The sequence below is a fragment of the Stegodyphus dumicola genome, chromosome 1 (genome assembly GCF_044657685.1).
Source record: "Stegodyphus dumicola isolate Sdum_Otavi_A_Nest chromosome 1, ASM4465768v1".
Classification (NCBI taxonomy): domain Eukaryota; kingdom Metazoa; phylum Arthropoda; class Arachnida; order Araneae; family Eresidae; genus Stegodyphus; species Stegodyphus dumicola.
Window position 1 is genome coordinate 276,522,294 of NC_140768.1, and position 27,024 is coordinate 276,549,317.

The 27,024-nt window shown below is 32.8% G+C and overlaps 1 protein-coding gene across 2 annotated transcripts in view; it reads right to left on the bottom strand.

The window, feature by feature from the left end:
* Positions 1–27,024, bottom strand: part of LOC118188929 (uncharacterized) — a 151,591-nt gene that overhangs the window by 64,505 nt on the left and 60,062 nt on the right. For both annotated transcript variants that reach the window (XM_085807253.1, XM_085807243.1), the window contains exon 5: positions 9,913–10,098. In XM_085807253.1, coding sequence (XP_085663379.1) covers positions 9,913–10,098 — 186 coding nt within the window. The remainder of the gene's footprint in view (positions 1–9,912; positions 10,099–27,024) is intronic.

Genomic DNA, 27,024 nt, shown 5'->3' on the forward strand with positions numbered 1-27,024 from the left:
TTTCGACTAAAAAAGTCTGAAAGGTTTCAGATTTTAAATTACGTCCAAAGGGGCGTTTTTTTAACATTTAAACCATAAAATTCAATTCAACAGCAATATTGCAAAATAATTTTAAAATGAGCATATCATTAGAATTTCCGATACACAGTCTCACGCACTGTAAATAAATAAAGGTAACACAGTTGTGTGTTACCTTTATTTATTAAATATCATGTTCTTCTCACTTAAACCATAAAATTCAGTTCATGAGCAATATCGCAAAATAATTTTAAATTAAGCATATCTTTATAATTTCCGATACAGAGTCTCGCGGGTTGTAGATAAAAATGTTTTTCTGAACGACGTTGCCAATGCTCACTTTGAAATCCTTGAGATTGTTAATCAAAAATTTGTTAAAGTTTTACAAAATATGAAATCAAATCGATAATAAAACAAATTCCAAATTTGGGCTTCTACATGCTCATATTCGCAGTAGGATTACGTCATTAAAAATTCGATGGCTCTATGCACCGTTTCTTTATCATAATGCGAGAAATATACACACATTTATGCAGATTTTTCATTATTTAATTTTTTCAAATATAATGCAAGACTCTAACATATGGTGGCAACAGTTTGAAAAGTGAAACAGACATTTATTGTGAATCAACGCAAAATCGCAAAACAAAGGGACTAAGGGAAAAATTCGCACTTAAACCATAAATTTCAGTTCAAGAGCAATATTGCAAAATAATTTTAAATTGAGCATATCTTTCGAATTTCTGATACACGCTGAAAATAAAAATGTTTTTTTCTGTACAATGTTGCCATTGCTCGCTTTGAAATACTTGAGTTTGTTAATCAAAAATTCGCTAAAGTTTAACAAAATATGAAATTGATAATAAAACAAATTCCAAATTTGGATTTCCAGATGCCCATATTTGGTGGAAGATTATGTTATTCGAAATTGGATGGCTCTAGGTACCGTTGTTTTATCAGAATGCGAGAACCATATTGTTGCTTGGATACGGGTTCGTTATGAATTGAATGCACAAGTCTGATGGAAAAAAAAACCAAATTTATTATTATCACAACAAAAATACTTAAATTTCCTCAGATATTCGTACAGTGTTTCAATATCTCACAGTAGTTATCTTTTAACTACTCAAACGTTTAACAGAATTTAATTCAAAACAGCGAGAAAAAGCTAATTGCGAATTCGCTACAGATAACATAAGCAGTTTTCTAAGCAAACTCTTCAAACAACTAACTAAATAATAACGAATTGAGAGGAATTGCGCGAGAATTTTCTGGTATTTTTATGAAATCAAAAAGAGATATTTTTTATATTAAATGTTAAAGGTGCTACTTTGGTAGACGGTTGCATGGATTTTTAGCAATTTTTTTTGGCGAGCGATACGACTTATGGTAAACCCATTGCTGGAAAGTTATTTATGGTAACCGATACTTTGTTGTCATTTTATTTAAAAAATAATGCGTTTCATTATGCATAAATTCCGTGTTTTAAATATTATTTATGGCTTCTAAATATTAAAAATCAATTCAATTTTGCATTTTTGTTTGAAATAAAAATGTTATTATTTATGATATTTTATATAATTTCATGTAGTGGATGATGTAATCAATGACGTCACCTTGCTTTAAAAGTAATTGGTTTTAATATCTATAAATGGTAAAAGTTTACTATTGGGTGCCCCTTGTTTTTTGGCGATTCTTTTTTTACGTTAAGCTTGGCGCCAGGAAGACACAATTTCAAGATGGCCGTTACACAAAACCAAAATAAGAAGTCAAAGAATTGCATAAACTCTGTGTCCATGTACACATTGATTTGTTTCATCCCAGAATTGCACAAACTAGGCATTGCGCACTGCTTTAAATTTGTCCATGTACACATCAATCTATTTTCATTTTTAAAAAAAATCAGGAAGCTAAAGCAAAGTTAAACTATCATGGTAGCCAGAAATGAGATTCCATGGCCAAAATTTTACAAAAAATTGTCGCTAATCGAAGGGGCACCCAATTCTACACTAGAGCCCTATAAATTTAATTTAATGTTTTAAACATTATTTATGGCTGTTAGATATTAAAATACAGTTTAATTTTGCAATTTTTTTGAAAAAATAATTTTATTATGTATGATTATTTAAATAATTTTAATTATATGCGTTTACGTTTAAACATTGGTATGATGTTTTTAATTCGATATTCAATTTAAGTAATATTTTAATCCAATTAAACGGTGGCGCAATGTTTTTATAGCGGTGTTTTTATCCTATTTCTTTGTTATATGAAAGTAATAATTTAACCTTACTTTAGTATTTATACTCGTAGTAAATAACTCGTAGTTTACATTTGCCTGCCATCTTAAAAAACGACGTTTTCAACAAAAAATTAATCCATTATTTTGAACGATATTTATTTTTATTATTATTATTATTATTATTATTTTTTTTTTTTTTTTTTTTTCCATTTCGAATACTTTACTACACGTAAAATACGTAAAAACAGCGTTTTTCAAGATGGTTGACAATTGTAAAAACCGCACCAACGTAAATCGCCTAAAATCTGTGCAACCGTCTATCAAAGTAGTACCATGTTAAATGCACGTGGTCTCGTATTTTTATTTTTTCGGCTTAGCTTTCTCTTAATATTCATCACGCGCTGCACTGCACGGGGAATAATACAATTTAATTTATAATTCTACCAACATTAGCTATTTAAATGTCAAATCCATAACACTGCCCCCTTCTCAAGGACTGCACGCCCCGAGCAGTACAATCCCTGGACATAAGCCAAACTTACAACTAAGGCATTAATGCAACAATAAACATTGCATTACAATAACAAACAACATGAGCAATAAATGTAATAACTAATTTAAACAAATCAAATGCTATCAAATACTAAATACAAGTCAAATTAAATACACATTTAGAAACATAGAGGACCATGGTCTTACGCTATTTAAAATTATTTACACTACGTACTATTACACTATGTACTACTATTAGTAATGAGCTAACCTGTCGTAATGAACGACTTAGGTTTAGAGTTCGATGATTTGCAGATCCGAACTACGACTTCATTTGGCTTGTTTAGGACTGTGTGCGGACCATCCCAAGGTGACTGTAATTTAGGCCTGACTCCTTTTCGTCGAATCGGGTTCCACAACCACACCTTGTCTCCTCCGTCGAATTGATGTCCAGTAGCTCTTGTGTCGCATCGGGTCCTTACTTTCTCCGTCGCCAAGTTGACTCGCTCTCGTGCAGAACGGTGCATCACTTCAAACCTGGCTTGGACATCTTGGATGTCTTCCTCAGGCAATGAAGGCGCATCCGTAGTGCGACCAAACAGGCGATCACAAGGCAGACAAATGTCTCGACCAAAGAGCATCTGGGATGGAGAATAGCCGGTAGTCTGGCGTTTCTCTTCGACCCTAGTATGATATCGGCAGCTTTCTGTGCAGGGCCTTTCAGACAAGATGTCGACGTTTCTAAGTGAGGATCCCTTCTGAGGATGGATAGTCATGTCCTCAGATGCTGAAAGCAGTTTATTCTTTTTGAAGTCTAAGGGAAAATTGTATTTCCTTAAAAAGTCCAATCCGAGTATGCATGGATCGGTAATATCCGCCACATATGCTGTGTGATGGTAGACGGTATTTGAGATATTTATTAATGTTCACGTTTAACTTCCCAGGTATGGAGCTTTCATCGCCAGACGCTTTCTGGGGGGTAACACAGGATGACTTCCAAATGAGTTTATCTTTAAACTGTTGAGCTAAATTTTTCCGAATGATGGTGACATTAAGCTCCTGTGTCAATGGTCATATTGCAAGGAACTCTATCGATATGCCCATCGATGGATAGTCCATTACTGCTGCCACTCACTGCAGAAATCTTGAGCGCTTTAAAGCGGTGTTTTTCATTCTCTGCCAACCTCCGTTCCTCGATATGGTCATTCATTTGTTTCCTGCATCGTTGCTGGGAAATAGTCTTAATTTCCATGTTCTGGGGTGTTCTGCAGTTCCTTCGCACGTAACCTTCTGCTCCGCAGTTCTAGCACTTTAGTTTCTTGTCAATTCTTTTTCGTCCCATGGCATTTAATTGTCTGTTTAAATCATATGCCTTATTTTCGTGCTCTGGGGTGTTCTGCAGTTCCTTCGTAGGTGGCTTTCAACACCGCAGTTCCAGCACTTTAGGGTCGGTTTCTTTTCACCAATATTCCGTCTCAAGGCATTTACTGGTCTTATCAAATCATCTGTTTTATTTTCCGTGCCCTGGGGTGTTCTGGAATGCCGTCGCATGTGCTCTTCAGTACCACATTTCCAGCACCTTAGAGCCACTTTGTTCTCACTCCTACTCCATATCAAAGCATTGACTTGTCTGGATAAATAATCTAAACGAGCCATCAATTGATCCACTGGCTCGTGGACTCGGACAGCTCTGACTGGGTTGCGATCTCTACGAGTTGCTTGCTGGGCTGCGTCGAATTTCACGGCATAGAACAGAGAGCTTTTTAAAACTTTAACATTCACCATTCGTAGAGCTTTCTGTATTTCAGGATCCCGGATGCCGTTGATAAAGTATTGCAGGAATAGGATTTCCCTTGTTTCTGTCGGGCACTTTGAAAACGCGAAATGGGACAGCTTTTCAACATCCGTGGCGAACTCCTGAAGTGTTTCGGTTGGCTTCTGTTGACGGGATTTTAATTGAAGCCTGCTGTAGTCTTTTAAAGACTTCTCCCCAAAGCGCAGCTCCAATGCGCCGGAGAGAGCTTCGAAATCTAGCCTTTGGTTTTTCAGAAGTATCTGAAGGATATCCGCAGCATCTGCTCTCAGAGAAGCAGCGTGATAACAGGCCTTAGCTTGGGAATCCCATCCATTCGCTCCGCAACTATAGAAAATTGTGTCCTATATACTTGCCAGGAGGTCTTCCCATCGTACGTGGATAGCTTCAGAGACGGACGGGCAGACATCGGTAAAAATTTAAAACCATCCGAATTGCTCCCTGCCGCCGTCGCTACGAATTTCTTTAAAGTATCAACTTCTTTGGCAACCGCAGAAACCCGGTCATTTACTTTTTGCTCAATTTGTTGTTGAGTGGAACAAACTCTTCCTTCTATTTCTTCTTTTGACAGAAGAAACGTTTTCCTCAATCTGTCCCACTTTATTTTCAACCGCGTCTATTCTGCCTTCCATAGCCTCAAATTTGTTTTCTATTTATGCAAGTAATTGCTCTTTTCATTTCTTCTTGACCTGCTTCAATCTTTTCTTGACCAGCTTGAACGGCTTTTATTTCTTCCTTAACGGAATCTTGGCCAGGTTCCATCGTTTCCTGACAAATTGCATCTCTTCTTTAAACGAGTCAAAGGCTGATATCAAATGCCTTAATTGTTCTTCCACCGGTCTTGTTATTGGCATTCAAATACCACCGCTGCCACCAAAAATTGTTGCGTGCGTAAGGGTTCGTTATGAATTGAATGCACAAGTCCGATGAAAAATGAACAAAATTTATAATTATCACAATAAATAAAACAAAATGCTTCAATTTCCTCAGATATTCATACAGTGTTACAATATCTCACAGTAGTTATCTTTTAACTACTCAAACGTTCAACAGAAGTTAATTCAAAACAGCTAGAGAAAGCTAATCCGCGAATTTGCTACAGTCAACAAGAGCAGTTTTCTAACAAACTCTTAAAACAACTAACTAACGAACGAATTGAGAGGTTTTCATGCCGCTTATACAGTACAAGTCAGAAATCCGGACATCCATTAACCGGAATGATCTAAAATCCGGACCTCAAAGCCACAAACTTTTTTTTTTTTTTTTTTTTGTATGTTTTACGCATGCGCATTTGATTTTCACTTAAAAATTCCGATTCTTAATTTCACTTAGGCACTACATAAAATACCTCATTATGGAAAAATAATCATGTAAGCATAAATTTGTTAGATTAATAATTTGGCTCCTAGCTGAGTATCTACTTGGCATACATCTCAAACCGAAACATTCAACTATTTTATATCCCTGACGCCGACCTGGAAAGTCATTATTTATTATATTTTGCTTTCATCACTGCATGTTTATCAATACATGACAGCTTCAGTAATAACTTATGCAGTGATGTCTAAACTTTTTTATATTAGTAATTGAATAAGAAGCGTATGGCAACCTTTTATGCTAACATTACGTTTGGCGATGATTATAGATTTTTAAATGCTATAATGTTGATGAAGAAAAATTCAACAAAAATTTCTTTTCATATGTTAAAAATAGATTTTGTTAATGAAACTCTTAAACCAAAAGATTACATTTAGTGCTATTTTAACTAAGACTAACTGATATGTTATTCACCGTAAACCCAGAAGCGGCGGCAGAATATGTCCGCACCGGAAGGCAGAATTTAGGGAAGACGAAACTTTTGGAATTTGGGGAAGCACCGAGCAGCAAAATTAAGGAATGAGAAGTTTTTTATGATTTAGGGAAAGCACCTGGGATCCAAAGTTTAGGCGCGGTGAAAATTTAGAACTTAGGAAGGTGCTTTGTAGCAGAATTTAGGACCCGTAGAGAAATTCAGGCTTAATTCAGTACACAATAGGAGCAAGACAAAATTTAGAGAAACCACTTGGCTTTCGTTGCCAATCTTGTGATACACAGCCAATAATGTATAACGGACGCTATTAAGCTAGACTAAAATTATCGTTACTGATTCTAAGTCATTTCAGTTAATGTAGCAGACTGCTCTGCTCCCTAAACTTCTAATTTGTTATTATTTTATAAAAAAGAACTCTTTTAATTTTTTGTGGAAGCAACTTAAACAACTTATATTGAAAGAAATGTTTAATAAAGTAATAAATAATATTTCTCCATTCAAAAAGTCCAAATATATTAATACATTATTGATCTCGCTGGGGGGGACTGAGCTGAAGTATAATGGTTCATTTAGATTTTCAAAAGAGTTGTAAATAATATTTTACAGTCAACCACGCCATTTTTTTAAAAGAGTCATTACATTATAAAGTCCGTAATTCGGACATCCATTATCCGGAATGATCTATAATCCGGATCTCAAAGCTACAAACTTTTTTTTTTGCATGCTTTATGCATGCACGTTTAATGCGCGCTTCCGATAGTCAAGAAAGTGACAGAAAGGTTATCACAGCAATTACAGGACTTGAACAGTGGAACTTTGTAACTGAACAAGAAATTATGTCTGTTTATAGAATTAAAGAGAAAGTATTAGCACAAAAAACGAAGCAACTTAAACAACTTATATAGAAAGAAATGTTTAATAAAGTAAACAAATAAATATTCAGCTTTTTTTTTTTTTTTTTTTTTTTTTTTTTTTGCAAATTTTGATACCCTTTAGATCATAATTGTTCTTTATTTCATAAATTATGATTTCATATTTTTCATTGTATAATTTCTGCATGCCATCTTACCAGATTTAAACTGCTGATCTAATGCCCGGAAAAATCCCAAATCCGAAATTGCCAAAGTTCGGAAGAATCCAGATTTCGGACTTTGTACTGTATAAGCTTTTTAATTGCGCGAGAATCTGGTATTTTTATGAAATCAAAAAGAGTTATTTATTTATCAAATGATAAATGCACGTGATCTTTCATTTTTAATTTCCCGGCTTAGCTTTTTCCTAATATTCGTTACGCACTGCACTGCAGGGGGAAATAAAACAATTTAATTTATAGTTCTACCAACATTAGCTATTTAAATGCCAAATCTGTAACAATATATACATTTATACAGATTCTTCATTATTTAATTTCTTCAAATATATTACAGGGCGATAATGTTTGGTGGCAACAATTTGAAAAGTGAAACGAACATTCAGCGTGACTCCACACAAAATCGCAAAACAAAAACAACAGTCCCTGAGGGACAAAGCTCCTTTGGATTAATAATAAAGTTTACTATTTAAATAAAATAATAAATTCCCTTTATACAGTCAAAAGTCGTTAATTCGGACACCCATAATTCGGAATGATCTATAGTCCGGACCTCAAAGCTAAAAACTTTCTGCGCATGCGCCGCGTTGACACATGTGCATAGGCGTTTACGTGTGCACATAAGACCTTTTACGGCTGCGCATATGAGTGTGCGCAAGCGCAGAATACGTTTTCGCGTGCGCGTTTTATGTATAACGGACGGTATAACCTAAAATTATCTAATTATCGATTTCAGTTAATGTTGATGATTGCGTTGTTCCTTAATTTTCGAATTGGATCCGGCTTATTATTTTTTGCAGACTCTAAGAGCAATACTATAAAAGAAAACTTGAACTTTCGATTATGTCAAATAGAATTTCCGATTCTGGAGCTCCCAAAGGATCGTACAAAACGAAAGTATGTTTCGATGTTTATCAAACAAAAAGTGGAATTGCTGCAAAAAATGGATAAAGACATGAAGAATGTGACAGAGAGGTTAGTGAAAACGAAAATATTTCGATTGACAAGTTAGTCGGTATTCTCGGCACAGCAATTAACGGGACTTGAACAGCGGAACTTTGTAACTAAACAAGAAATTATTTTTGTTTACAGAATTAAAGAGAAAGTATTATCACATAAAACGAAGCAACTTACATTGAAAGAAATGTTTAATAAAGTAAACAATTAAATATTAAGCTTTTTTTTTTTTTTTTTTTTTTGTAAATTTTGATACCCTTTAGATCATAATTGTTCTTTATTTCATAAATTACGGTTTCATATTTTTAATTTTAGAATTTCTGCATGCCATCTTACGAGATTTAAACTGATGATCTATAATCCGGAAAAATCGATAATCCGGAATCGCCAAAGTCCCGACGAGTCCAGATTAACGACTTTTGACTGTAATAATCTATAGCAACCGCCTAAATTCGGATGACAATTTTTGTTGTTGGCGAAATGTTGAAGCTCTTTTTTCCAATTGTTTTGTACTTAAAAAGATCGACCTGTAATTATAAATAAGTTTATAATTGCCAATTAATTACAAATAGTAACTCAAGTTAATTTATCATTACTCCATTATTACAATATTTTCTAAAAAAACTGTTTTTTAAAAAAAACACTAGAGCAACAACTATTTGTACGCGAGGCTGTAATAAATCTTAATACAGCAAGACGGATGGGACTATTGAGAATGCGGAAATTTCTTAAGGTGCTTGTGGCTATGGCGCCACCTTACACTTGAATATCGACGATTTGCAACGATTAAAAAAAAAGATGAAATAACAAATATTAACTGTATAATTCATGCAGCACAAAACATAAACACATAAAAAAAGAATAATTAATCGAAAGATAAATTAATGGTATACAACTTAAAAGCATTGTCTTTACGCATATTTTAAATATGCGCCATTAATTGTCAATTTTTATTATTATTATTTTAATTTTAAATTATACAGAACTAACCAATCCACCTTCCCCAATACAAATCCATCTTCCCCGCCTCTGATACGCAGATAAATCGCAAATATGAACAGATAAGGCATGAATGCGAAAAGTCTCAGAAACACTGCTTTACAGTACTTTATTTTCTATTACTGCGATTTATGTACATGAATATCTTTTTCAAAGTAATTCAGATAATGCTGGTGGAAAAAAGTACACTCCGCTTTTGCTATTAAATTTCAAAATAATTACTGTCGTGAGTTTCGCTTGTACAGCGTAACTCTTATTTCTATATAAAGGTTTCTTAGTGAAATATTTCGTCATTGTCTTTTTGTTTACATTTCACCTTGGCGACTTCTTTGGCGAGATTAAAAAATAAACAGCCATGTATTATCGTCAACTAAAGACAGATCTGAAGATCAAACTACAGGTTTTATTTATTTTTGTTTAATTTCATAGAATTAACTCATAATAAAAAAAAAACACTAAAATTATTTCTAGCATCATAAAATGCAACTTACTCCTTGATTTCCTAGGTGCATTGTAGCAGGATTTGACGGGGACTGGGTTTCTCCTTGGCTATGATAGTTTTGAGGTCCACCGTTAATTTTCCCACTATCACCCGCAGTGTTCCGAAGGCTTTCAACACCACTAGCACTTAACAATTCTTTACTTTTTCTGCCAGCTTTCATAGCATCTTCAGCAGCCTAAAGATGAATAAATTAACCATAATTTAGCGTGCACACATACATGGACACAATGCTTATATAAATAACAAATTATTCAAAAATACAACATATTTGCATTTAATAAATGTTTAAACCTCTTCTATTACATGAAAATATAGTGTATGTTTTTATGGCTTGCAGTATTAATTATAATTTGCAGTATTAAAAACACTGCATATAATTTTATCAGCCTTGTGTAAAATAATTATGCTTTATTATAAAATTTCACATTACATGAAAAATACTAAAAATAGTAAGATACTCTGGTTATTAAAAAAACATGCAGCTCGAGAATATATATATATAATTTCTAAATATTGTTTAAGTTAAAATTAAAACTAAACAGGCAAAAGAAAATAAACACTATATTATTAATTGAGCAAATTAATAGTATTCCAAATTAAAAATGGAGTTCACTTAAATATTTCAAAAACTGAAATTTAAAAAAAAATTAAACTGCAAATGGAATCAAAATCATATTTGCCTCATATAAATTAAAATAAACCGATAGAATTAGTTTGACTTTATTTTTATTTTTAATTTTTTTAAATTTTAATGTTTAAAAAATGTAACTCCATTTATAATTTGCACAGTTAATAATATAATGCTTATTTTCTTACATTTTTTTGGCCTGTTTAGTTTTAATTTTAATTTAAACCATATTTACAAATTATATCACAACAATATTATGAACAGAAATGTCAAGTCTTTATTACATATATTTTCTTCAATTTGAGTACATTAGATATGTCAGACTTTCAGTAAAAATGTATAAAAATAATATTATAAAATTAATTTAATTTAAAAAATAGTAAAAATGGATTAATTCGTAGAAAAAGATAAAATTCATACTTTTGAATGGATGTAACACTTTACATAATTTTTTAAAATCACAGTTTATAATTAATCAAATTATTATGTTATAAAGAAAAGCCTGAAATTTTTACAATAGCTAGATAATATAGTCCATTTTCAATAGCTAAAAGGAATATTCGTAGAGGACTAGAATATTATTTTTTGAAGATTTAATAAATCGCAAAAAGTTACTCATAATCTGAACTATAATATTATTCTTTTTTTATTAATTATATTTTTCTTATCCTAACACTCAAATATGAATCCATGATAAAATATTATTATTGTTGTTAATATACACTTTACGTACTCACATATTTCTCCCCCTCGAAAACTTTTCCCCTTAGTTTTTTCAGCCTATGATTTAGAAATTGCTGATTTATGGAAAGAACGCAAAACATATGCGCAAATAAGAATGTATTTTGTGTAAGCAAAAAGAATAGTATGTTTCTATTCTTTTTCCTTACACAAAATTATTATTCAAATAGTATACACCGCGCATTTTTGTTTTCAAGCGGTGAAATTAATAGCAAAAGGAGGAAAATTATGGAAGTAAATACGGTAATTATTATTCAAGTTGAACAAGTAAATAATTAAATCCATTGTTTATTTTAATCTTCCATTTACTTATTATATACCTTTGTCCTTATTATATAATTTGCAATTAATTATAATACATCCGTGTGTTAATTATATTAAGATCATGACCTTGTAAGAACCCCCCTCCGTTAATATCAGTTTTTAAAATTTTATGATAATATTTATAGAGAGATAGAATAACTGAAGATTTTAATTAAATAATAATTCCCAGTGTAATATATTTTAATATAAAATAAAATAATCAAACATATTACAATGGAAAAAATAACAAAAAATTAAATAAAAATATGCAATAAAATATGAAATAAAAATTCCAATGTTATATGTTCGAATATTTCATATATTCCAATCAGCCACATTCATAATATAAAAATATGGCAGTCATAAACAATAATGACATGAGTAAGAAATAAAGCAAACATGTTTAACTGTTGTTGACCTATTTATTTTGCCAGTGCACCTCATTTCAAAAGAGAAACTTCACATGACAAGGACAAAACAAATAATACTAGATCTTAGAAGCATCCCGCAATGATATATATATAAAAGTACTTACCAAAACTCAGACAAACGCCGCAAGGGGTCACTTCAGATGCGTTTACAAAGTGGACGCCAGTATGGATCACCCTTGCGAAGGAAACAACAGTTATCTATCTTCGCAAACGGAGGAAAATAAACACGAAAAGAAAACGCTCGCCAACCTTATCAACAACAAAAAAGTTTTACTACGATCGGCAACGAACCTAAAAATAAAAGTCAACGACACTTCCTTCCAGACATTCTCTAAGTAATTTCGAAGCTCTTTATCCCTAGCTGCTGGTTATTGTAGTTATTCACGATTACCCGCCATTAAGAATTTAAAGAGACACACTTTGCGGTACGAGTTGCAAGCAATCAATAATTTTGAGGTGGTTGTTTTCTGTGAGCGAGATTTTTGATTCTAGGATGAAAATGGCTCTCGTCGTCGACTGGCTGCTATGACTGTATTTCGCTGTGACCTCGATGCCGCTTCTAATAAGAAGGGGGCGATTTCTAATTGAAAATGCGCTGGAAATAGGTTAAATTGGTTTTGTAAGGTAAAATGCAATGCAATACCAAACAATAACAACAGCCTTATTCGATACTTAGCATTTGAATCGTCCAACTGACTTCATTTTCTTCGACATTTTTATAATAGGTAGTACGGTAGAATCACTATTATTCCTAAGGCAATATGGATACCTCAGATAACAAACAGAAAACTATGACAAAATAGAAAGTAGCAGTCATTGCGCTTAAATAAATTATCGACATAAAAACAATTTTTGCCAAGTTGCTTGACACAGCATCACTTTCAGCGTCACATTTAAGTGAATTTAATGTATTGAAGAGCCCAGTTTACCAGAACTAACTAAGGTGGACTCATTTCGAGTAACATCGTGTTTTCAATATAGCCCATTGTAACAATAAAACTCAAAATACTTGAACAAACTGTGACAACAACCTATCTGCATTTTTATTTGTAGGTCGAACAAGTTATGTACTCCGTTGTCTAAATTGGGAATTAAATGTTTTGAATTTTATTTCAAAAGATTATGAAGTTAAAAAAGGTAAAATATTTTTATTTCCATAAAAATAATAAAAATGTAAATTTTAAAAAATTTCATATTATCCCGTAAATCGCTGTTTTCAAACTAGCGGCTGGCAAGTCGCATGCGACCCCGAAGCATTTTAATGCGGCCCACGAGTATATTTTCCGTAAAAAAATTATAATTATTACAAGAATGTGAAGAAAAATTTTTAGATTTTAGTGTTTGGAGTGCAAATTTTACATTATTTTCCTCATCAAAAATGAACGTAACTCTCCGAAATATCTAGAAATGAAACTAATTAATTTACGTTGTAATATAAATCTTATTCAAAGATCTGAGAATACAAATTGTCAAAAGATAAATACCATCACAGTTACGAATTTTTGCAATAACCTCTTTGTTAGGAAACACATTCACAAGTGAACAGTTTTTTTGGTTGTTGAATATTAATAAATCTACGAAAAGAACCATATTGCCTCCACAATTCATGATGAAGATATTTTTTACTAAGTTTCCTCTAATATTGCTTAACTGTATGAAAATCCAAATGCTATGAGATGTTGTAGTTGAAAGATATAATAAGAAGCTAAGAAGTTTATAATTATTTACATACAAATATTATTTTTTTGTATGCGTCACAGAAAATTATAATAAAAAAAAAAGAGAGAGAGAGAATAAGTTGTCATATAATAAATAAAAGAAAGAAAATAAGTTGTCATTATTTGTTCGCATGTTTTGTGTCCCTGTCGGGAAGTTTTCGCATATTTATACTTTATGTTAAATATATTAATGATTACTTCAATACATTACAGATATTTGAATAAACATCAATCAGAAATTTTTAATATTTAGCTGCCAATGCGTTTGAATTACAAATTGTGACCAACAGAAATTACTTGCAGATACCAACTTAGATTTCAAGTAGGAAAACTACTGAATTAATTTGATTTTTTCCCCTTGCTTTATTTATACATATATATGTTTTAACGAATATATAGGAAAGAATTTTTAAATTTAGCTAACAAATTTTGCTATTTGAAAAATATATATATATATCCCAGAAGGCGTTAATTTCGTTTTGGCATTTTGCGTTGAAAAATTGTAATGTCCGTTTCATTTTTCAAATTGGTGCCACCAAATATTATGGCCGTGTTATATTAAATAATGAAGAATCTGCATAAATGTATGTATGTTTGCCGCAGTGTGATAAAACAACGGTACCTAGAGCCATCAAATTTTGAATAAAGTAATCCTCTACCAAATACGGGCATCTGGGAGCCCTAATTTGGAATTTGTTTTATTATCGATACCATATCTTGTAACACTACAAAGAATTTTTGATTAACAAACTCAACGATTTCAAAGCGAGCAATGGCAAAACTGTATGGGGTAAAAAATGCATATATATAAATATCTCCAGCGCTCTAGACTGTGTATCGGAAATTCTAAAGATATGCTCATTTTAAAATTATTTTGCGATATTACTGTTGAATTGAATTTCATGGTTTAATTGCGAAGAACATGATATTTAATAAATAAAGGTAACACAAACAATTAAAAAAATGTTTCTTTGTAAATGTAAATCTTCAAGCTTTCAGATTTTTATTTATTTTTTTAATTATTTTTATTTATAAATTTATTTATTTTTTTATTTTTATTGCGGCTCATCAGCTACCTTCAGATCTTGCATTTGGCCTGCGTGCAATTTAAGATACCTGACGTAAATAATAGGACGCTCTCCGTTTCAAAGACCTTCTTCTAGAAAAGTGTCAACGCCAAATTTCCAAGTGGAATGGTAAAACATCAACCAGATACATTACAAAATGCTTTTATAATTTGATAAAATATTTGATTTCCTCATTTTCGGTAGCCTAACAATTTTCACAAAAGTCTTATCATGAAAACGTAAATTTTAAACGATACAAAGAACTTGAAGTCATCTTCTGAACACAGATTTACACATTTTACTGTTTTCGCACGCAATATACTGAGATTACATGTTTTTAATTTATTTTTAAAAAAAAATTAAAGCGTTTCAGATTTTAAATTACGTCTAAAGGGGGAGTTTTCTAACGTTTTGTATGTTACCTTTATTTATTAAATATCATGTTCTTTGCATTTAAACCATAAAATTCAGTTCAAGAGCAATATCGCAAAATAATTTTAAAATGATCATATCTTTAGAATTTCCGACACACTCCCCGCGCTGAGATAGAAAGGATCCTCTCCCCATACAGTGATGCCATTGCTAGCTTTTAAATCGTTGAATTTGTTAATCAAAAATTCGTTAAAGTTCTACAAAATATGAAATCGATAATAAAACAAATTCCAAATTTCAAATTTGAGCTTTCAGATGCCCATATTCGCAGTGGGATTACGTCGTTCGAAATTGGATGGCTCTGGGTACCGTTGTTTTATCACAATGCGAGAAACATCCATACATTTATGCAGATTCTTCCTTATTTAATTTTTTCAAATATAATACAGGGCGATAGTAACTGGTGGCAACGATTTGAAAAGCGATACGTCGTTGATAGTGATTCGACGCAAAATCGCGAAACGAAAGCAATAGTCCTTCAGGGACAAAGCCCCTTTGAACTTAAAAAAAAAAAAAAAGAAAAAAAAAAAAAAAAATTTAAATTCTATAGAATAGGGAGAAAATGGTTTTACAATGCAAAGAAATGAAAATGACTGGTTTTTGAAGCCAATGGTTCAAGGGTATTTTTTCTACTCTTGTGGTTAACAGAAGTTCGGTTAAGCGAGTTTTACTGAACACTGAAAAAAAAAAAGTCTACTTAGCTAAATTACTTATTATGCTGTACGAGACATTAGGCACTTTTGGAAGCAGGCAAGAGGTACTGAAAAATTAGCAACGCCTTCGCCGGGAATCGAACCGCGGACCTCTGGAATACGCGCCCAGTGTGCAGGCCACCACACCACGAAGGCATGCCAAGAAGGCGGGAGAGATACCTTATAATGTAATTCAACACTTCTAACAATAAAACTGTACATCGTGGTTATATTTTAATATGGATAATTTAACTCACATCGAAGCTAAAAATAAAACGAAATGACAAAATAAAAACTTTGTGCTGTTTTTTCTATTTCGATTCTACGACTCGAATAATGCCGAAATGCCATACAATCGCAGGAGTAGTTTTCAAAAAATTAGCTCTCAAAATTTTAGCTCCTCAATGTTAATAGAATTTGGTAATATCTCTTTTTTTTTTTTTTTTTTTTTTTTATTAAACTTACTTAATTCCTTCTTCCAGAATTCGAAATTTAGGCTTAATCCAAATACAATTCGCACATTTTTTATGATTTATTTTTAAAATTTTGTTTTAAAATACTTTTTATAAATTTTTCTAAAAAAATTTTTGAATTAAAACCTATAAATTTTTTTAACCAAAGAGAATAGATGTATAATATCGCCAAATGTGGTTTACGCATTTTGCCGAAATTATTTCAAAGTATGAACGATGACCATTTTTCCGCTCGTGTAGAAAGAAAAAAAGAGAAAGGAAAATAGGTTGTCATAAATTCAGAAGTTTGCCAAGTAAATTATTCTTGACGCAAACTGAAAAAAATTCCCCCCCTCCCCCCCCCCAAAAAAATCGCCGTAAATGTCTCTATTACATTTCTTACAAAAAATTACAAAATTTAATATCTAGCCATAATTTGATTCGTATAACCGAAATATGAAAAAAAAATGGTATTTTACTTCCGAAAAAATCCGATTTTGTGTGAAAATACCTAAGTTACAACAATGCTATATATTAATCTCATATATATCCTCAGTCGCGCTTTCGTGACATGAAAAACGCAATTTGAATTTCGTCAATCGACCCAGTAGAACGGGAGATATAGAACTTCCCTTTTTTGCGCAGTGTAAATAATTCGTCTACAATATCACAAGTTCTTAAATAGTTTGCAAAATTTCAGTTTCTTTCATTGAAATTACATAAAACTTAGTTACATACAACAGCGAGCAGTAAGATCAAAAACTTAAGAGGGCCCTTACAGTCGAATGTGCATTCAGGATATAATTCCATTACTTTTCGTATTCATATTTTAAAAATTATGAAAAATGTACACTGTTGAACGTAAAAAAGGGAAAAATGAACAAGAAAAGGATTTTACAAACAGAGTACTTCATATCCAAAACTGTTATTTAAAATTTAAGCACGGTAGTTTGCAGATCATTCGATAACCAATAGAATAAGATCCCATTTTTGGCTGTTTTTTGCCTTGCGGAGCTAAGTAGAAATTTCTCTACTTTAGCTAGTAATATGTAAAAGCATGGAAGTAATTCCACAAGGGATTCAGCCATCGTACGCTTTTCAAAAAACAATATAAGCAGGATACGCTTAATGTAACTCCAGATTCCCACTTAGGATAGTTCTTCCGTCTCAGTAGCATATGTCAGAGGCAAGCAAACTCTGTATCAGTAACAGCCGCAGTTTAGAACTCAGAAGTATTTAAGAGCCGTAGCCATATTTAAAAAGAGCCGTAACTGGATAATTGTATCATTTTGAAAGCAAAACAAAAAAGCTTGGCGAATTTTGAAGATTTCTCGTCAAACTTGTAACAAAAATTAATCACCAAAACCATTGCCAGCTTAACGATAGTTCGCCAATTTAGAGAAATAGACATTGACCAAGCCAAATTTGGCGACTTTTGGAAATTTCTCGTTAAACTTGTAACAAAAATTAGGCGCCAAAACCACTGCCAGCTTGGCGATATTTCGCCAATTTAGCGAGATATGCATTTACCTCAATGTTAAATAGACACGCTCCTCTAATCTTATTTTCCCGGCAAGGCTTCGCCTTTTTAAGGCATTTTATGGTACATAATCTGAGAGATTCTACAATTTTACGTATGATTTCACTAAAATTCCTAACATTAAGTTAACGATCCATATAAGCAAGCATCGTAGCACGAACATATTTTTGTTAGACTTTAATTACGCACATTCCGGCGTATAATGCGCACTTTTAATACAAGATAAAACAAGATCGAAATTTACGAGTGTGCGTTATACGCCGGATATAAAAATGATAGATTAGAAATAAGGTAAAGACCAACGTACAAAAATTAAGACTTTTTTCCATGTACCTAAATGCTGTTTATTAAAAAAAAATGACATACCTTATGAACTTAAAAATTTTTATTATCCGATAACACAGAAAATTCGTCATGTTCGTCTTCCGTTATATCTATCGAATTCTGTTTCATCTTCACCATCATTCTTACTCTAATCCATAAATAAATAATCATCTTCCGTTCCAAATCTTTTACCAACTCCAAACATCCTTACTACTAAAAGATACACTAGATCAACTGTATTTCAACAAAGCAACTGCGATAGTTAAAGCCTTTAATATTCGCTTTCAAATCACAGCTTCAAATGATTATAGAAAGAGAAAACATAGGACTCTTAATTCCGAGAATTTATTCGGGTCGGAAGGGCATTCTTAGCCAAAATTCTATCTCCCTTTTCTCGAATCCCTAGAATAACATTCATGTGCACAGTGCACACCTGACTTGAGTATAACCTCTCCTCTTTGCAGAATTATTTGCTCCCTCAAGCATTTCCCTCCCAAAACACCCATACAAGCAACCAGCTCGGACGGAGCTTCGCGTTTTCTAAAATGCTATGCAATTTCGGAAATATTGCTCTTGCAAAATATAAAGACACTTAGGTCAATTTTATGCCTTAGAAACATATTTTTAATAACCTTAACATGCAGTCTTTTGAGTGGCTTTCCCATTTTATTAGAATGCTTTGCATAATTAATTTAACGAATTTTCTAATACGTATTAAATTTGTATTTTTTATTTTAATCGTGAGAAAACAGTTCAGATCAATATTCCAAATTATCACACATGTTATAAATTTGTTTGTAAAAAAAAATTGTAAAAATTACTTTTGGTGTCTAAAGCTTCAATTATTCGTTAATGCTCACTGCAATTTCTGTATTTTAACATATAAACATCGAATATAAACCTGAACTAGAAGACGAAAATCAAGCCATTTTCCACAAAAGTTACGCTTGTTATTTTAGTTCATATTTAAATAATAATAACAAATTACAACACATATCAGTAAAACAAATTTTATGAGAAGTAATTTTTACAACGAAATTTAATTAACTTTCCTCGCCTAATTCATACGTTAACCGTTTCTTAAATCCATTTGCTTGAATTTGCTTACATATGGCGACCGTTTACCAAATTTAGCATATTAATTTACTTCCACAGAGCACACTATGTACATTTTCTGTCTATTAAAATCTGTGCGCTTCTGTCTGTTATAATATCATCTCCACCAGAACGGTAGGGAGTTGAGTTTCGAGAGAGGTACTCTCAGATTCCAAAAATTCGTGGAAAACCATTTCGACCATTTTCATCTTCGTATGACTTTCATCAGCCGATATATTCATTAAAAACTCTGAAAACGCTTAACTTCGCACCCTACAAGCTGGGTTTTTGCGCTGAACTTCATTGCTGTTCGGCGTACTGCGTCGATGCGCGCACGAGGTGGAATTTTAAAATGGCCATCCATATTTTCTAAACAGAGAGTAAATTTTTTTATGAAACCACGCGGCCCGTTTATTATTATTAAAATATATAGAACTGATTTCATTCATATTGAAATGTTTTTATACATTTCTTATCAGGTGTACATAGAATTTATAAATTTTGCTTTGGCCGCAGCCCGCTAGTTTAATTAAACAACTGAAAATTAAAATGAAAAAACCGTGTTCCAAGAATAAAAACTGAAAACTTTGACGTTCTTTAACCCTTTAAAAAAATAGTATTTCGAAGACAAAAACGTCTAGCTAGCTGCATAAACTAATTCAGTAGAACTCCAATTATCTGAATCAATTGGGACCGGACATCATTCGGATAATCAAAAATTCGGATAATTGGATTTTTTCCGAAGAAAGGGTCTACGTACACTTTAATTAATTATGGCATGTTGAAAATGGAAGGAAAAAACTTTTTTAAAGAAAAAGAGGTTTTAATTAATTAAACTGAAAAGGTAATACTTTTACGTACATGTTATATAGCGTACCGAACAGTACTTACAAGTGCTGAAAGTCATTGCTTGCTAAGCATCTCGTTCAAAGTAAGCTATTTGACTGCCTTATCTGTTTTCGGTCAGACAAGTCGCGCATCCGCTTGACAGAAGTTGCATGTGGTCACACTCGGGCTGACGCTCCATCGACTTCAACGCAGTTTCAAGGCCGGCAAACCCTTCACTAGCTGACGGTCCCGTGTCTGCTTCAAATTCGAAATTAAGGCCATCTTCTTCCTCGACACTTTCTTCTCTCGCACTTTCAATAAGTTCATCATCATTTAGAATTTGAAACCCAGGGTCTGACGAATCACACACCATCCATTCTTCTGAACATCCAGAAACTTTCAAAAGAATGTTTCTTAATTCCTCAAGTGACACGTCATCCTCATCTTTCCTTCTCTTGAGCGTCTTTTTGCTTTTCTTCCTCTTCCTTCTCTTCTTCAGTTGATTCTGAAAAGTTCTGAAATTCTGAAAGCGATTTGGATAATCAGTGATTCGAAAGTCGGAGTTCGGATAATTGGAGCTGTACTGTACTTTAAAACTTTTTAAGGGAGAAAGTTATTTATAGATATACGTATTTTAACGTATATCTATAAATAACTTTCAGTTATTATTAACGCATTCAGTTAAACTGTCTAAATATTTAGGATTACAAAGAAATTTTTTGGACTTTATAATTCAAGTTTATTTTACAATCTAATTTTTAAACACACTCAAATCTATGAAAATTGCATTGTATGTTAAGTTATTTCGCTTAAAATGTGTGATGAAGCAGAGAAAATGTACGTAGTCTGCTCTGTGGAAGTCAATTAATATGCTAAATTTGGTAAACGGTCGCCATATGTAAGCAAATTCAAGCAACTGGATTTAAGAAACGGTTAAGGTATGAATAAGGCAAGGAAAGTGGCTAAGTCATGGCTAAATATGAAAACTTGTTTAAGTCTGTTTCATTTCCCCTTCTCTGTTGAGGAAGAATTGTCGGCTCAAGTGGCACTATTTTTCCTTTCCGCTGATCTTCTACCGATCGAAAAGACACTAAACCTGACCTGCCATACGACTTAATATTGCGCGCAGTATGACGCGCTATTTGGATTATGTTCATCTTCCTTGAAGAACTCTTGAGTGAGATCTACGTTTTTCCACAGTCACTAACCAGAGTTTGCCAAAACATGCAACACAGCATTTAAAAAAATGTCTGGCAAAAGAACGGAACTGATTTTGACACATAAATCCGTTGTTCATGTATTCGTCAATGTAAATCTCCAGAAGATCCGAACAATGTCTGGAACAATGGCGGGGGGGGGGGGAGTTTCGTTTCATACTAATGAATAATAAGCTTACGACCAAGCAGATTTTGGCTTCTTCCTACGGGAATGAGATGCTTCCGTGAAGAACTTTACCAGGTTCACAGGCCCAGGTACTTTTACCAAACGCACTTACGATTCTTCCAAACATTTATCGAATATTTCATCGGTGATCTGTTCCATAGGAGATTTTTAAGATATTTTTACAGCAACATACACACTACTAATTTAACATCAACATCATCTGGCATCAAAAGTTGCAGAATGAATACCTATGCTGACTTCATTAAAGTAATTAAGAAAAATCCAACGCTTCTAAACAAAACAGATATTTTAAAAAATAAAAATAATCTAACCTTATCTAATTCAAACATCAATTCAATTTCAATATTTTTACGATGCAATAGTTCATTTATATACTTAAATGTCATGTAATAATTAATTCCATATACGCCACAATATCTTGCATGAATTTACCTTTTTATTTTCCCCAAATATTTTTTTACATGTAGAAACTTTTGACTCAATACGATAGGAGTGGATTTATCGCAGAGTACGCACAAGCTAATTTCATACGGGGAAGACTCTCCATGGTAAACTAGCTTGCACCCACATACACTGGGAAGATCACAAAACCTCCAAGCAGTCATTCAAGTCGTTCGCCAGGAACCGAAACCGAGAAAACTGAGTAACAAAAGAGGCCAACAAGGAAGGGGCTCCTTTCTATGTAGTTATCTGCCAAAGATTTGAAACTATGAAAGCATTAAGTTTTGTTCGTGCACTTATGAAAAAGAAATTAAAACTACTCTTTTTAATATACCTTTTCTTTTGTCTTTTAGGGAAATATTTAATTTCTCCCGGACATACGATCTGATTCAATTCAAGCAGATGTCCTCTCTCTGAATTAATATTTTGTCCTCGTCCAAGCCCTGACCGTTGCACAGCCCAGAAGTGAATTAAGGGGAACACAATATTGAGATACATATTTATAATCAATATTAAGAAAAGTGTTTTTCACTCATAAAAACTAGCAAAGAATAGTGCGAGGAGGTACCAGAAAAATACTGTCTTGATCCAAATTCCTTAATCTGCATTCTTTGTTACACTCCTAGGCCTTATTTAAGATAATGTTGAAACACCATCAGCATAAGCTAAAACTAATCCTAATACTGAACCCAACAACAACAAAAATCAAAGTTAGTATTATCGAATACGCACCCTCCCCCCTCCCAAAAAAATATTATGGAATAAAAAGGAGAAATGAAAAAATTGCTATTTAAAAAATTCTAATAGAAGTTTAACCCTTCTAAAAAGATTTAATTATTAAAAAAATTAATTAAAAATACTTTAAAATTTGTAAACAGAGAAAATTATTAATTTTTTAAAAACTGAAATTTGATCCTCGTATTTAATTTTAGTTTAAAGTCTGAAACAAGATAAGCTGATAATTACGATAGGCTACCTAGTTTAGGAATGAATCCTTAGAAATTCAAGATATATAAATTCAAAACATGTAAGAAAAATATCTTATATTCAAAAATGATCAAAATAACAATGGAACTGGTAGGGGTGAAAACATACTACGTTTTTTACATCCCGCCGAAACAGGTAAGAGCAGTAATGTTTTCTGTGTAAGTAATTCAATAGTAAATTTTCGGGGAATAAGCACAAATTAGGGTCTCCAAAATACGTTTTTACAATTTTTGCAATTACGTATATCTGTCTGCGAGTGACGATTTTTTCGACCATGATAACTTTCAATGGACTAACGTCTTTATTTGGATTGAGTATTAGTTATCGTTTGAATTTAGCAAATATTTCATGCTTACTTGGAAGTAAGATGAAACACTCTTTTAGTTATTGTTAATTGATGGTAGATCGGTTTATCCCCTTGATAAGTCGATTAATCTGCGATCAATGACAATAGCTGCTTATTCAATATTTAAAATTTTCTTTTGATTTTAGATTTTTGCGATTAAAGACTTTTCTTAGCCAATTTATAAACAAGAGTTCAAATTACTATTTAAAATGCTTTTTACGTTCCAAAAAAATGTTTTCTTTTATGGTTTTAAATTTAATTTGTGTTCCTTGGAGATGGTATATGGAAAGATTTCTTATTATAAATTATTATGAATTATTGGTTTATTACTTTGCAGTTTTAGCGCAAGTTTTAGACTTTTTAATTTACTTTTAATTACTTTTATGTAATATTTTTGATGCGTAGTCGCGACAGCACAGCGGCTAGACGGGACGAAGATGTTGATAAGAAACCAAGTTCAGCTAATTATCATCTTTATTTCCAGGCATATTAGAATAATTCTTCGTAGACAATATATTTTTTTATCACAAACAATTACAATAATTTCTTATATACACATATTAACGGGTCGATATTATTTAAGACGGACAAGCAAAGCAGCGTGGATCTTGGCATGGGGAAAGCTAGGAGAAGATGACGCAGTTTATTTGCGAGCGGTATTTATACTAAGTACATGCAGAAAGTACTCTACGCTACGATTGGTTAATTTGAGTTTGTTATATAATCATGGAAGGATCTCGAATTTGGGAGAACAGATGAATTTAGGGGAAGAGCACCTAATCTAGAATCGTTAATTTTGAGGTCGATAATTTTTAAAGCAGGTACCGTATTTTGTTATATCTTACATATATATGTCATATTTTCTAACCACAGTCGCGATGGCTGGAACTCTCAACAGCTTTCGATGTCTGTCATGGCTGTGGTTAAGGCATACAGATGAAGATAATAAAACATGAACCTGAAGAATTTCCAGTCTTTATTTTCCCACATATCCAGTTAATTTGGCAGACACTTATTCAAATTATATATGATAAAATTAATCCATTAATTAATTTAATATTCATAATTAAATATGATAAATTTCTATGTACATTGATTCTAAAAAAATTAAGACGCATGCATTTTAGACGGAGAAACGAAGCAAGGAGTTACTAGCAAGGTGGAAGCTAGGGAAAAAAGTAACGCAATTAGCTGCCAAGGGGGGTTATACCAAAGTAGGTGCTATTCTAGAAACAAGCTATGACTGGTAATTTATTAGTTTTGGTTACCTTTTTCAAGCAGCATTACGTAACGTCGAAAAATCTCGAATTTGAGAGAACAGATAAATTTAGGGGGGGTGATCACCAAATTTAGAATGTTAATTTTGAGGTCGCCAATTAATTTTTAAAGCAGCTACCGTATTTTGTTATATCTTACATATATTTATTACATATATATATATACAAGAACAGATATACATATACATATACATAAATTTAATACATTACACCAGGGTTTCCAAAGTGTGCGCCGCGGTGCCATGGAAAGCCGTAATGTGAGACAAGGGGCGCCACAAGGTTTAATGCAAAAGTAACTAGAAGATAACTAATTATCATTTGTTCGGGAAACCGCTATTTATATAATATTTTACTTCGCTAATTTCGTTATATCAATTCACACCAGTTTTCAGAATGCCAGTTCTTCATAATCAGAAATGTCATAGAAGTGATGCTTTTGTGCTTTTTAATGACTAAAAGAGCTATAAATATTTAAGTCATTGGGTTATTTGTCTCGCTTCATTCAAATATAAAGTTCATTTCGGAAGGAAATCCATTTGAATTGTTAAAAATATTTTATAATAATAATAACCTTTTTTTTTCCCCCTTCTTTCAACACAAAACTACGGAAACATGAACCACCAAACTTAGTGATAATTTTAACCTATAGATGGCAGCACTTGTACAAAGGAAATTTTCACTGCAAAAAAAAATAAGGGGCTATATATACATTTCTATAACCCAGTCCGCATGGCATTCGCAGAGGTGGGAATTAGTTTTTATGTTAACTTCTTTAATTCCATATTTATTCTCACTTAATAAAGTTGAAATGTAAATTATCGTAATAAAAATATTTTAATGAGAGCAGAAAAATTACTGATATATAAATAAATATTCAGCTTTTGCACACAGTGAAAACTTAACATGAATTTTAAAATACTTTAAATTACTACAGTCCTATATAAGTAAGCGTTCAAATGGCTTCCGAACTCCCTATTTGATGAACGCAAAATTTTTAAGATCCTTATATAAAAATCCGGTACTTACGGAAAATTCAGTCGATAATTTTTCCGCCAAATGAAGGCAATGGCGCCAAGAGTCAATTTTTAAACAATAATGATAAAACCTGCCACATGTGATTCAGTGTTAGCCAATAATAATAAAACGTGCCACACGTGGTTCAATGTGATTTTAATAAGAGTTTCTTTCTAGCTGTCGCAGTAACGCTGTTGCTGTTTTAAATTTCGTAATAAATGTTTAAAATTTGAAATTTACCAACTACAGAAAGGGAATAAGTAAAATTATTTCAAAGATATGGCATTTTAACATCATCCAAAAAATGCGTTAATGGTCATAATAAGGCGCTATATTTAATAACACAGATTCAGAGGCGTTGTAATATCAAAACTTGTCAGAACCAAACGCGGTTCGAGAGTTCAACCATTTCATTTATGACAATACTAAGATTCATTTACAGCTGGTGTAGAGAATTAACTCAGTATTCAATGCAGAAAAGAAAAATTAAGAGCTGAATGACAAGATTGTTACTGATTTATTTATTACGCACTCCGCCATTAGGCACTACACCGAAAGGAAGGAATGCCTCATGGAGGTTTGATTAAGGGAAAGTGCTTCGTTTCACGTTACACATGGTGAAAACTGAAAACGCACATCCAGACAGTCCGTTAGTCGTGTCTCGACTGAACTATCAGTGTTCAGCGTACTTAGATAAGAAAATTCTTTTTTCTTTTCGAAAATTAATTCATATTCCCTGACTAAAAATTTCAACGCTTTTTCAGTTTGGACAATATATACCAAACAGCACGATATACACTGGTGTGCAAAAATTAAAGACGAAGTCGAAAAATTAGCATATCAGCTGAACGAAGAGACAGAGCGGACAGAAAGACCAATCAGGAGATTAAGTAAGGTGATGTACGGTAGCACATGCGCAGATATGCAGGTAGACATAATGGGGGAGTGTCTGAGTAGTATAAAGCATGTTGTCGGTGCAAAATCAGTATTTCTGACAAAGAGATTGCACGCCGATAGCAGTTAAAATCACACCGAGTTGCTGCCTCAGCGAGAAATGGCGAATAATCAATCTGTTAGACGACATCTGGATGTTTTTACTCGAGGTCGAATCATTGGGAAGTTGGAGGAAGGCCGCAGTGTGACAAGTGTGGCTGCAGAGTTCGGAATTGCTCACAGCATCGTTTCACGACTTTGGAGACAATTTCAAACTACAGGAACAGCTATCCGGGGGTTTAGTAGTGGTCGTCCACGAGAAACCACACCCGCAGATGACCGGTATATTGCCTTACAGGCCAGAAGAAACAGGCGGCAGACAGCGGGAGAAATCGCTAGACACACGACACAGGCGACTGGACGACCGATATCGCGTTTTACCGTGGCC